This window comes from Ambystoma mexicanum, chromosome 11 (genome assembly GCF_040938575.1).
Source record: "Ambystoma mexicanum isolate Mex_15411 chromosome 11, UKY_AmexF1_1, whole genome shotgun sequence".
Taxonomy (NCBI): domain Eukaryota; kingdom Metazoa; phylum Chordata; class Amphibia; order Caudata; family Ambystomatidae; genus Ambystoma; species Ambystoma mexicanum.
In genome coordinates, this window is record NC_090934.1 from 1,203,080,531 (window position 1) to 1,203,093,295 (window position 12,765).

General features: G+C 43.4%; 1 protein-coding gene across 1 annotated transcript in view; it reads left to right on the forward strand.

The window, feature by feature from the left end:
- Nucleotides 1-10,529: 10,529 nt before the first annotated feature.
- CIMAP1C (ciliary microtubule associated protein 1C) overlaps nt 10,530-12,765 on the forward strand; it is a 249,980-nt gene continuing 247,744 nt past the window's right edge. Inside the window, exon 1 of the mRNA XM_069625278.1 lies at nt 10,530-10,925. Coding sequence (XP_069481379.1) covers nt 10,877-10,925 — 49 coding nt within the window. The 5' untranslated portion in view covers nt 10,530-10,876. The remainder of the gene's footprint in view (nt 10,926-12,765) is intronic.

A 12,765-nucleotide genomic window follows, 5' to 3' on the forward strand; every position in this document is an offset into this window, starting at 1 on the left:
CATCACAGCAGCGGGGAGGGCAGGCAAGTGAACAAAACAAATGCCATGCGCACCGCACCCTGTGCCAGCGGGATTGAGATGCGTGATTGCCTATCACACAGTGCAGCAGTCATCCCAGCAAGAAGCTGTCCCAGTAGGCCTGCCCCATGAGGGCATGGCAGACAAACCACAGGGTAGTACGCGTAACACATACAGACATGTGCCCAGCTTGCCAATCACCATCCACCACAGTACAGCCCTGCTGGCATTGCAGCATTGTCCCATAGAGCCATGACAGTGCCATGTAACACGCCACCCCTCCAACCCCACCATGTGAGTGCCATCCTGGGAGGGGATGTGAGGCCATGCAGGTCCACAATCATGCATGTCAAACATAAGCTGGCCCAGCATGGACACCCTGCCCTACCCAAACATAGGCCAATTGCCAACAGGTCATGGGTCTCACACCCATCGCCACAAGCAACCCCATGGTGGTGGTCCCACATGTATCCTCCCATGGACAACCATGCCCATTTGCCCATATCTGTTAAGTCACACTCTGTACCATTGCAATTGTGTCTTGCATGCCAACACATATGGGTAAACCATACCTGATGACATTTCCTATGTCTCCTACAGGCACTCACACATCACCAGAGGACTCAGTGGAGGAGGAAAAAGTTGCAGGCCCATCAGGGATTGGCTCTATAAGGCCCTCAAGGTCTGCCACCACCACCTCACAAAGGCACACACGATCCCTGCCTAGTTGAATGGACCGCCGTGCAACGCCTGCAGCCAGCAAGGCCAAGCCTGATGGTGGCCCTGCAGACCCTGCACCAACACCAGCAGGAGCAGTGCAGGCCAAGCTGCACCCACACCTGCAGCCGTATGCAAGGACACGGAGCCAACACATGCTGCCACTGAGGAGCAACAGAGGGACACCAGCCCAGAGTTTACATCTGCCCAGGGCATACACTCCCCAGGAAGCCCTCCACACCTGCAGGCCATCACGGAGAGTATCCAGGGGGCTACCCACAGACCAGCTGTAATAGCACCGGCTGTAATTGCGCCGGCTGATTTTACAGTCAGTGGTATTTACGCCGGCTCGTGATCCGGCAGAGTGGTATTGTCAGCGCTAATTCCGTTACCGCCTCTTTTAAGGGTTACTGGCGGATAAGGCCCATTATCACCAAAAGAAAGTGGGGTAACGGAATAATGGAATTATGTCAGTTTGGTGCAGAGAGTGGAATGTGTGGTGGAGCGTTGAGTATTTCAGGGATGACATTTGGAGATAGGGAGCTGGCTGGATGGGTGTGGAGGACCAGTGTGTTGTCAAGAAGATGCAGACCAACTGACGCACCTACTATGGCTGCCGAGAAAGTTCCAATTCTTTTATTAGCCAATGATGCCATCTTGCTCTTTCTAACACATATGGGTCTACGTACACAATTGAATATATGTTTGAAAAATTCTGTGACTTAAATGGCCTAGCTATCACAAAAAACAAAATCCCTGATATTCAGGAGGCCCAGGTCAAAGAAAACTTCCAGACTTGACTTGAAGTTGAGAGATAGGCTGATTGAGCAAGTTGTGTGGTATGATTACTTGGGGGTTAGAGTAAAGGATGATTGTTCCTGAGTGGATAAAATAGAGAGTGCTGCATTAAGAGGGAGATACAGCGGCACAATATCCAGATTTGCCACAGAACATGGGGATGGAGCAGTGAGTGTCACCTTGGAAACATATAAAGGCCAAGCTAGGCAAGCTGCTTTATATGGGGCAGAACTGTGGGGAATGAACAACACCGGAAAACTCCAGATTGTTGAGCAGAAATTCCTGAAAACCACTCTTGGGCTACCATTCAATGTGCCAAATATTTCAACCCTCACGAAAATTAACCTTTATAGCATTGGTGTAAAGCAAAGCCAGTACGTTTCTGGGCCCGGTGTGGGCTAACCCCAACCTGGGTAAATATAGGGAGGCAATTAAGGACCCGCTGACTCAAGAGGGGGGCCCTAGCTTACCCTGCTAACCCTGGCTTGCGGCTATTAAAGGTGAACTGGTATTAATGGGCTTGACTAGTTACTGGCTCAACTCATAATTAATTCCAGTGAGCTATAAAACTAAAATAAAACGTACCCAGACATTTTACCGATAACAAAACAGACTGGCACATTTCACTTAAGTACATAATACCGAAAAACACTGAAAATATTAATGAAATATATTATGGGGTAAGCAGTTAAAATAAGTCAGGATGGAGTTGGGGTGGTGTTATAAAGGTTTAAAACATGGGGGAATGTGCCCCCCCCCCCAAAAAAAAAAACATTTGGTGTTTTTTGGTATTATGGACGCGATGAAATGTATTACTCTGAAATGTGGGTCACAATAACCAAATGAAAGCATCATATGCTGCAAGATGGGAAAGAGTAACCGCAGTTAAGATGGGTCAGTCTAGTAGCCTAACTATTGGCTGCTAAAGGAATCACATGGGTTTGAGCCACATCTGGATGTTATGCAACCTAAGCAAAGGAGGGCACTTTATACAAAACTGCGAATGGGGATTCTCGATCTTGTGAAACTAATAAATAAGTGGAAAGAGAGAATGCCAGACTGTCCACCACATTGACCAAATATACCAGAAAGTGTGGCCATTTTGTCCTCCTGTGCCTGAAGTATGTTGATATAAGAAAGAAGTATTTGAGACCCCTATTTAAGCAGCATGGAGTTATGCGTGCCAGTGGTACATCTGTGTCTGGCAACTAAGGACCCACTGGCTCCTCACTGCCTAGGAAACGTTGTGCTACAGGCATGAAGGAGAAAGGTGAAGACTCTAATGCTCTAGACCCACAGCATGTATTGATTATTTTCGTCCAATATTCCGATATTCTGGATCAATGCATTCATGTTAATGTCATAATGTGGTGCTGGAGTTGGTTTTGATACTTTGTTTGAAGTTTCGGCAGCATGTGCATGTCTAGTAGAGGTTCTGGGTTCCAGTACATCCTCATTGGGTCTTGGTGAAAATGTATTGGACGTTTTCAGATCTGATTTTATGCACGTTTTACAGTGTTTAATGATCACATTTTAATGATGTATGTATTTAATTGTTGTATGGTAATTTTAGGGCCAGTGTGGGCCGAAATTTGATAATAACAAACAAACTATTCTATACCCCACCACCCTTTATGTACCCTTACCCAAAACCCCCTATATGTGTTTTTTCACACAAATTTGACAAAAACCCCATAAAAACACTCAGGGCCATCACAAGGGGGGGGCAGGGGAGGTAAACTGCCCCAGGCCTAGCGATCAGCGGGGGACTCACGCAGCTGCGTGTGTGACTGACACTGACACTATTCTGTTGTCAGTGTTGTGTGCCTGCGGCGGGCCACATGGTGGCTGGGGCTGCGTCCAGGCTTTGTGCTGACTCTGAGCAGGCGGTTCAGGATGAACTGTGTCTGCGGAGGGGTGGAAGGGTTGGGCTGGCTGGGGCCGGGGGCAGTATAAATCAACAAAGCAAGGTAACACTAATTGTTACCTTGCTTTGATTTGCAGCATGCATGCATGATGTGTGCATCGTAAATTATGATGCATGCATCAGACAGCATGTATGCAATCCAATTATGCAAACAACAAGAGGGCAGGGGGGCGACGGACGGGTCGGTGATCAGCCTCAGGCCCGGTTTCCGCTCCATAGGCTCACAAAGAGACAACAATTGTTTCTTTGCAATTGCAAAGACATGGATATGAGATTCACACCTGGTCTCCTGGGCAGGGCAATCTGCTGGAGCAGGCTGGAGCCAGGCTACCTGCATTGAGTGGCAAGCGGCGTGCACATGAAAGTTTCTTTCAACTTTGCACTGCAGGAAGAAGCAACAAATTTGTTACACGCGGTCACTTTGCAAAGTTGAAAGCAACTAATGGCCTGGCCAATGAAAATGCGGCCCCGCGAGACTCTGTGCCGCCACCACCAGCCCTCAATGTCTCCGTGCCCAGGCCATCCCTATATTTTGCTCTGACCCTTGGCAACAGGTGTGTGCTGCACATAGAGGACTGGGCTGCAGAGAGCCTCAGACTCAGCCACGCACAGAAAGGAGGAGGAGGACCGGTACCAGGAGTCCACACCAGCGCTGTGGCCGGAGTCAAGGACAACTTGGTCGTCCAGGACAGGACCAGGTCGAGCAGGAGGCCAGGAGGCCAGGCAGCCGCCAGGGAGTCAGGAGTCCTCAGACCATCAAGGACCACAGCAGTGCAGCAGCCAGAGGGCCGCTCGCCACCCCCTTCCCCCTGCCCCCCAGCCAGCCCAGGAGGCATAGAGCGGCACTCAGGCAGCCACCCTGACCCAGGCTGGGGGCTGGCACAGGTGAGGTGAGGGTGAGGCAGGCGACACACACTAAAGGTAAGTTGCTTGGGAAAAAATGTATGCCTGCATGTACAACGCATGTGGTGTGAGCGTCTGTGTGTGAATGCGTGTGCGTCTGTAAGTGTGTATATTGTAAAACGGTGTCAGTGTCCCATAAGCAAACAAGACACTGTTAGTTTGCAATCTGTGTGTACTGGGTGATATTTGCATGTAGTCTCGGTGTGCGATTTTTACCTTAATTCATTGCCATGGTACCAGTAGCAGAAGTGAGGCTATAACTATGGTGCGAATACTTTACACGTAGAGGCTGTGCGATTTTCACATTACGTTGCCTGTTTATGATCGGGTGATGTTTGCTGAGAAGCATTCCCCCTTTAGACAAATTGAAAGTCCTCCTCGTTAGTGTGTTTTGGAGCGCTTTTCGCCTGAGGTTGTGCGCACCTTTCGGTTATAATCATTAAATGCCATCTTATTTGTGTCCATGATATATTTAAATATTATGGTGTGCTTTTTTTCCTGACATACCTTCTTTCACTCATTCCATTGTAATATCTCAAATGTATTTGTTACAGTAATTAACAACTCTTTTAGGGCTCGTATCAACACTTTCTTTTGCGTTTCATATTGTTTGCAGTTTATTAGGCAGTGTTTCACTCATTCTCCTTTCTACAATAGGGGCGTTTTCCAGCCTCGTGGCGTCACATTTTCTTAAACATGCCAATCAGACCTGGGTGACCCATTAAAACATTGTCCCTCCATGGCCACTGTGTCTCAGAGGACAAAAACGTTTCTGCCGCTGGTGCTTTGGGATCGAAGCATATGTACCCAATTGCTCTATACATCTATAATGCTATCTAGCCATATCATGAAAAATGGCACAAAGCGCCAGTATCGCAAGTTCTTTAACAGTTGCTGGGGCCATAAGGAAACAGCATACACAATCTGCTGTGGAGCCGCAAAATAGTACACTTATTGACTGCATTGTAGATGGTGCCGACTGCCGAGTACTACAATGGAACAGTGCATTCATCTGCTGCTCCAAAAGAGTGTGCACTGTGTTATTCCAAATGGGGCCCCGGAGAGGTAATGGAAGGACAGAGGGATATTGTAGGCCCGCCTGCAGTGCCGGCTGACCTTTCCGATTGCCTCGGGGTGGGGCGGGCATTACTGTTGCTCACCTCAGTACCCAACGTGCCCTGCCTGACTATGGCAACTGAATATTGCACTTCTGGAACCCTATTTTTTTCTCTCCTCTATTTAGCTATGTAGACCAGGAGCAATGACTTGATCGGAGATCAATAGGACATTGACCTTTTGATGTGGAGGCAATGGGAAGAGCATGTTATAGAACCTGTGAGGGGACGGTGGTGGCAGAGAGGGTATGAGTAGCAATATTCAGTACTTTGTTGAGAGAAGTGATGGAGTAGAGGGATAGGCGCACTTGGAGGCTGGAGCATGTATTTGGCAAAAGCAATGAGTCATCCTGTCACAGTAGTGTTACAAAACAGAGACCTATTTACTGTCCCTCGCAGGTCTCATTCACATCACTTGGACCGCAATTAGAGCAAGTTTAACAACACACAAATCACAGCATCCATATAATTACAAGTTTGTTGTCAACACACGTTAGAAAGTAAGCAACAGAGTGGAGAGCGGGAAAGGGCAAGCGTAGGCATTTTGGAGTCATCCACACCCACTTTATTTAAATAACAGCATGATATATTAACATAAGTTCTGAAGTGAAGCACAGAGCTGCCGATAAGACATAGTGTGATTCAATGATCTGCCCAGGATCACACACTTTGGTTAAATGGTGAAACCGGGATGGGGACAATTTAAGCAACTGAGCACATCTTCACAGGTTTAGTTGATATACATATTTATTTCTAATAAGCGCTTGAAGATAATGCTTTCACTACTTTCAACAGCGAAAATGCTTTGCTGTGACTCGTGCGTCTTGTCCATGACAATGCTCTTTATTTAGGGCTCCCCTTTTCAAGTCTCTCCCAAATGTAACCTTTTCACAACTCACCAGCTAGACTTATTGCAGGCCTGAATAAACATGGCTGCATTACCCAAATTCATACTAAATTACACTGGCTTGAAGAGGTTTTCTCTGTCTTTTGAAGCAATGTTTGTAATGGAGGCAGTGAGGCACTGGGGGAAAGCATAGGGTTTGGGTGACCTGCCATACACATTGCTATGGCACACGTGGAGACTGTCCAGTGGCTGCCTTTGTAGGATTTTTAAAAGCATTGTGCAACATTAGATGATTGGAGGAGGAGCAATGAAGAAGGGGAAAACGGTACACCTATCTCCCAGACAGGGCCGTCACAAGGGTAGGACTGGGAAGGACTGGGGCACATAATTGTCTTGGTCACCAATGAAAAAGTGGCCATAGTTGCAAATGGCTGTTCATTCCTTTTATGACAGACTGACTAGTACCCAAGGGGGAGTTTTCTGATGAAATAGGATGCAAATTGTGCAATATAAACAATATTTATCCAGCCACAATAGTCAGAACTACTAGCCGCATAGTAAAGTAACTCATCAAACTGGCCCAGCCCAGAGAGGTGCAGTGCAGTGCTCTCTCTTCGCACTGAGTTTTTATTACTACTCAATATCTAAAAGTAATGCTACTTTTTCGGCATACCTGTACTTTCCAAGTACAAATGTCGGCTGGGCTAATTAGCCTTTAATCTTTCTGAGGTTGATAAATGATGTACCATTCAATAATACCTACTTTTACTCTTTCAGTGCTTAGAAATTGTTTCAGAAATGTTGCTTAGCCAATACATCAACGTCCCTAAGACAAAAGATGTACTTTCTCTAAGGATGGATGAATATTTTTCTTTTAAAGATCTATTTCCATTTACCTTTTATGTAGAATTATTTACCTGGGAGGATATGGTCGTACACGTGATATCAGAAGAAAGCATGAAAGGGGGTCTGTGAAAAGACAAAGGAAATTGCAACGTGAAAAGGCCCTAATAGAAGGAAGGAGGACTCTACTTGAATTTGGTATCACAAAGACTGCAAATACGGCACCTATCTCCCAAGCAGAGGAGCAGATACCAGAAGCTGTTCAATCACACGAGGAAGAGAGGATCCACCAGGACAGCGTAAAAGAACCTGCAGTTGAAGATCAGGAACCTACATGTTCAACTAATCGCCTTCCATTGGCCCAATCGTCAGAATTGCAACCTCATCCTCAATTACAACTTGACAGTGGTACAGAGAATGTCTTAACATAGCTGTTGATGCTGTACAATTAAGACAAACAGCCACAAACATTTCTTCTGATCCAGGAACATGGGGAGAGATTCTTACACAAGGTGAAATTGACTTTCACATTAAAGAAGGACCATCAGTGATTAAGGCCAGTGGTCTCCCAAGAGATGGTGATAATAGAAAGATTCCTAAAACTGTACTCTTCAGTGGTCTCCCCAACGGTGAACAATGGTTTCGAAACTATCTGTGCTGGAGTGAGAGGAAACAAGATTTATTTTGTTTTCCATGTCGCTTGTTTTCTAACAAACATCCTGCACAAATATCACTCTTATGTCTTCCAGATAGATACATGGTTCGCAGATTTGGTGCTTATAAAAAAATACATGAAAAATAGAACTACATGAGCAAAGCAAACCTGATTTGTTTGCATTTCTACAGTGGCAAAATGGAGCAGTTTAAAGGGAAAAGGCATTGACGCTGCTATGCAAACAGCAGTGGTTAATGAGGTCCAGAAATGGAAAGGATTGCTGGAACGTTACCTTGATGTGACTCTCTTTTTGGCGCGCAAGAACCTGTCTTTTAGAGGCAGTTGTTCTTTAATTGGTAGTCCGCAAAATGGAAACTTTCTTGGTCTTCTGGAACTTTTAGGAAAGTATGACAATTTATTAGGAGACCATTTAAAAAAAATCAGGAGTCTCAGAAAGCTGGAGAAAAGACAGTAGATTATCTTTCAGGCCCTTCTCAAAATTAATTTTTATCACTGTGCAGTGAACAAGTCAGCAGAGAAATTATGAAAATAGTAGCAAAAGCAAAGTATTAGGCATTGATCTGTGATCCTACCCCAGACATAAGCCATATGGTACAAACAACCATAATTTTGAGATACACAGAATTTGACATGCCCTCAAAAAGTTGGACAGTTGAAGAAAGATTCATTGAGTTTCTGGAGAATGAAAAGAAGGCCGGTGTTGAGATTGCCTCATTCTTGTGCTCTGTTTTAGAGAAACACAAAGTTAGTCTTGCAGACTGTAGAGCATAGGGGTATGACAATGGGTCACACATGGCTGGAATTTACAAGGGTGTTCAGGCTGAAATTCTTCGTAAAAAACAAATGTGCACTTTTCTCTCCTTGTGCAGCGCACTGTCTCAACCTCTGTGGAGTCCATGCTGCCGAAATATGTTCTGAATGTGTGACATGTTTTGGAAGCATACAAAAGTTATATAAACTTTTCAGCTGTAGCCCAGCAAGATGGAAAATTGTTAATGAATAAATTAAGATTACCTTCAAGTCACAGTCTCAAACGAGGTGGAGTGAAAGACTTGATGCTGTAAAACCAGTTGCCAAACACTTGCCTTCTGTTATTAAAGCACTTGTGAGAGTTCAGGCAGAAATCAATTTAACACAAGATGCAAAGGCTGAAGCAAAATCGCTGCAGCTTTACTTTTCTTCATTTCCTTCAATCTTGATGTCCTGCATATGGTTTAACATTCTGCTGTCTATAGATCATGTGAGCAGAGTGTTACAGAAAAAGCAGCTCTCCCTTTCTAAGTCAGTGCAGCTAGGTAAGCAACTTTTGTCTGATCTTAGAAAACTTCGTGATTCATGCCAAAAATACTGCATGAAGCAACATTACTTGCAACAACTTTAACCATCCAACCAGAATTTCCACCTCGATGGATAAAGAAACGGAAAACAATGTTTGATGAAACACCAGAAGAGCCATTAGCGCCTGGAGACAGACTTGAAAACTTGAAGAAACCACTTTCCGCAGAAATGTGTTCTACAGAGTGGTTGATAATTTGGTTGAAGAAATGAGCAAGCGCTCAAAGTCGGCAGAACAGATTTATAACAAGTTTCGTGTATTGTGGAATTTTGACCAAATTGATCCAGAATCTATTCACAGCAAAGCCACCAATTTGCTAGAATTTTATAAAGAGGATTTTTATGAACAGCTCATAGATCAACTTAACCATCTGTCGAGTGTGGGGAAAACACTTCTGAACCTCAAAGATTGTACAGAACCTGATCCTCTACATTTATTGAACACACTATACAAGGAAAATGTGGAAAATGTATTTCCACAGGTGTGTATAGGACTTCAGATTTTTCTAACAATCCCAGTTAGTGTTGCTACAGGGGAACGTTCCTTTAGCAAACTGTCATTAATCAAGAACTACCTACGGTCAACAATGGGCCAAGAGAGATTAAATAGCCTATCTATTTTGTCAATTGAAAATTCACTGGCTTCCAAAATTGACTACAAAAGAATTATTTCTTCATTTGCAGAGAAGAAAGTTCGAAAGTGGAACTTGCGGTGAAAGTTGGGTGGCATGTGTTCATATATTAAATTTTTGACATATATATAGAGTTGTAATACAAGTTACTTCCGAAAGTCCCTTTTAAAAATAAAATGCATGCACATCTATATTTAATGTGTATGATACAAAACCAAGTCTGGAATAAACGTTTCTTCAGCTTAGAAACATGGCTTTTGCTTTGGTTGATTTGTAGTCATAAGAATGAACCATATTCGAGTTCTTCCATAAATAAACTCAAGTAGAGATTTCTCGCTTCAATTATTTACGGTGGCACTGGCCAAGTGCAAAAAATGAAGGGTCCTCACCAAATGTTTTGCCCCGCGCCTCACCTCACCCTGTGACAGCCCTGAAAACACTGTCGATGAATGAATGTTGTACCATATATTCCTATTGCAGTGGCACACAGGCACCGTCAGACACTCTTCACTGGATGTTTATGGTAAAAACAAGCTGCCCAACTCAATATATGGGGAGGTGCTAGTTGCTCTACCCAACATTACATATGTTTTTCCAATTGGACCAGTATAGCATCCTTTTCCATAGCCTTTCTTACATCATAGTAGGAGGAGTAGGGTTCCAGCTCTTTCTTGCACCCTAGCAACCCCAGAACCAATCAGAATCCCACTGTGACTGAGCTGTTGAGTACCGAACAACAGACAACCCACAAACTCCACAGGAGAATCTCTCCATAGGAAAATCTCATCCATTTCGTTTCAGTTCTCTAGCACAGACTTGTGGCAATAGAAGCGCCCACTACTGCTTCCTGGCTGTGCAGACCGGAAGTGCGGCTGCTCTATAAGTGGCTGCCTGATTTGTTCACTGTTCAATACTCCTATAATCGGGACTGTTTTGCATTGGTCACCTGCAGGGAGGGCGAAGGAAACCCAAAATTCGTGTTCTTGCAGATTTGACCAAGGCGAACAATAACTGCAGAGAGACTCACGTGCCCCCTTGCTAGGGCAGAAGCCATACCCACTGACGATGCCAGAAGACAAGCGGAAAGACCTGGCCAGCGCTATCATTTCCAGAGGTGACTTTTTTATTTATTTATTTTTAATGGTTGAGAGGGTGGGTAAGGAGGAGGCATAACTACTATACTTTCAGTTCCCTCATTATATGTAGGCCTTAATTTTTTAATTTCGTGATATCTAGCTGGCAATTTCTTACAGCTGTCACGTGGGTCTGTGCACTGTAAAATGCGGCAACAACATAGTCCTGTTACCCGATGTGTAATATGACATGCATGCCATGTTCAGGACTGCGCCATTTGCTGTGCCCAGAAACAGGTAGCCAGCGAGAGACAATGTTGTCTTTAACAAAGCTTAATATTTAATCAAAAAGAAGGGACATATTTATTTAACACAACATGTTTACCCTCAGCAATCTGAAACCCGATCACACAGTCTATCTAACCAAATGCAAGTTATGTCATGTACAATAAATGTCATGTATCCAGTATTAAAATATCATATTTAATTCATTTGCTAAACAGCACAAATATCAAAACACATTCACTAAAAACATTCATTACATCACATACAAAATATACAATGTTATAAAAGTGGTAATTATTCCACACATATTCAAATTATACACACATTTAAACATTCTAGACAGTAGCTAATTCAATTGTTCTTATTTCCTACTGTGTATCACAACTTAGCCCAACTTATATAAGTTTCTGTCCTGGATGTTTATTATTAACTGGACATTCTTCAGGGGCGACAAATTGACTTGTGCTTCTTGTAGACTTGTCTCTATGGTTCCAATTTCTAGAGCTCCATTCCAATAATGATTTTCCTGTCTTGTGGGCAAAGTACATAAGCCAGCCTCCAAACCAGGTCAAATATGCAGTTAGTATTCTTTTGTAAAAAAGTACTATTCTAGGGTCTCTTATTATAGCAGCAGAATAATAATACTCTGCGGATGGTTTACGGCTGTAGCACTACTAATGGGGAAGACCCTTGCCACGGAGTACTATAAAATAAAAAAGCATTGGGGCTCAGGAAAATCATTGACAAGACTACAGACCCTAGAATAGTACTTTTTTACAAAAGAATACTAACTGCATATTTGACCTGGTTTGGAGGCTGGCTTATGTACTTTGCCCACAAGACAGGAAAATCATTATTGGAATGGAGCTCTAGAAATTGGAACCATAGAGACAAGTCTACAAGAAGCACAAGTCAATTTGTCGCCCCTGAAGAATGTCCAGTTAATAATAAACATCCAGGACAGAAACTTATATAAGTTGGGCTAAGTTGTGATACACAGTAGGAAATAAGAACAATTGAATTAGCTACTGTCTAGAATGTTTAAATGTGTGTATAATTTGAATATGTGTGGAATAATTACCACTTTTATAACATTGTATATTTTGTATGTGATGTAATGAATGTTTTTAGTGAATGTGTTTTGATATTTGTGCTGTTTAGCAAATGAATTAAATATGATATTTTAATACTGGATACATGACATTTATTGTACATGACATAACTTGCATTTGGTTAGATAGACTGTGTGATCGGGTTTCAGATTGCTGAGGGTAAACATGTTGTGTTAAATAAATATGTCCCTTCTTTTTGATTAAATTTTGAGTATATCCCCACTTGGTAGGAGGGTTTATCACCGTCGTGTGGGGCAACCCGCATATGTATTTATGTCTTTAACAAAGCGCCTCTATAATTAAAAAAAAAAACACAAACTTTATCCACTGTAACATGAGACCCCGTATAGCATGAGAGCCATACTTTGCCTATTTTGTGAAGTGCCTACATCTCAACCTCCAACCCAAACAGCGAATTCCACCACGAAATAACTCCCCATTCACTACAGTACTATTGCAATTTCATGCCATCAGCAAATCGTGG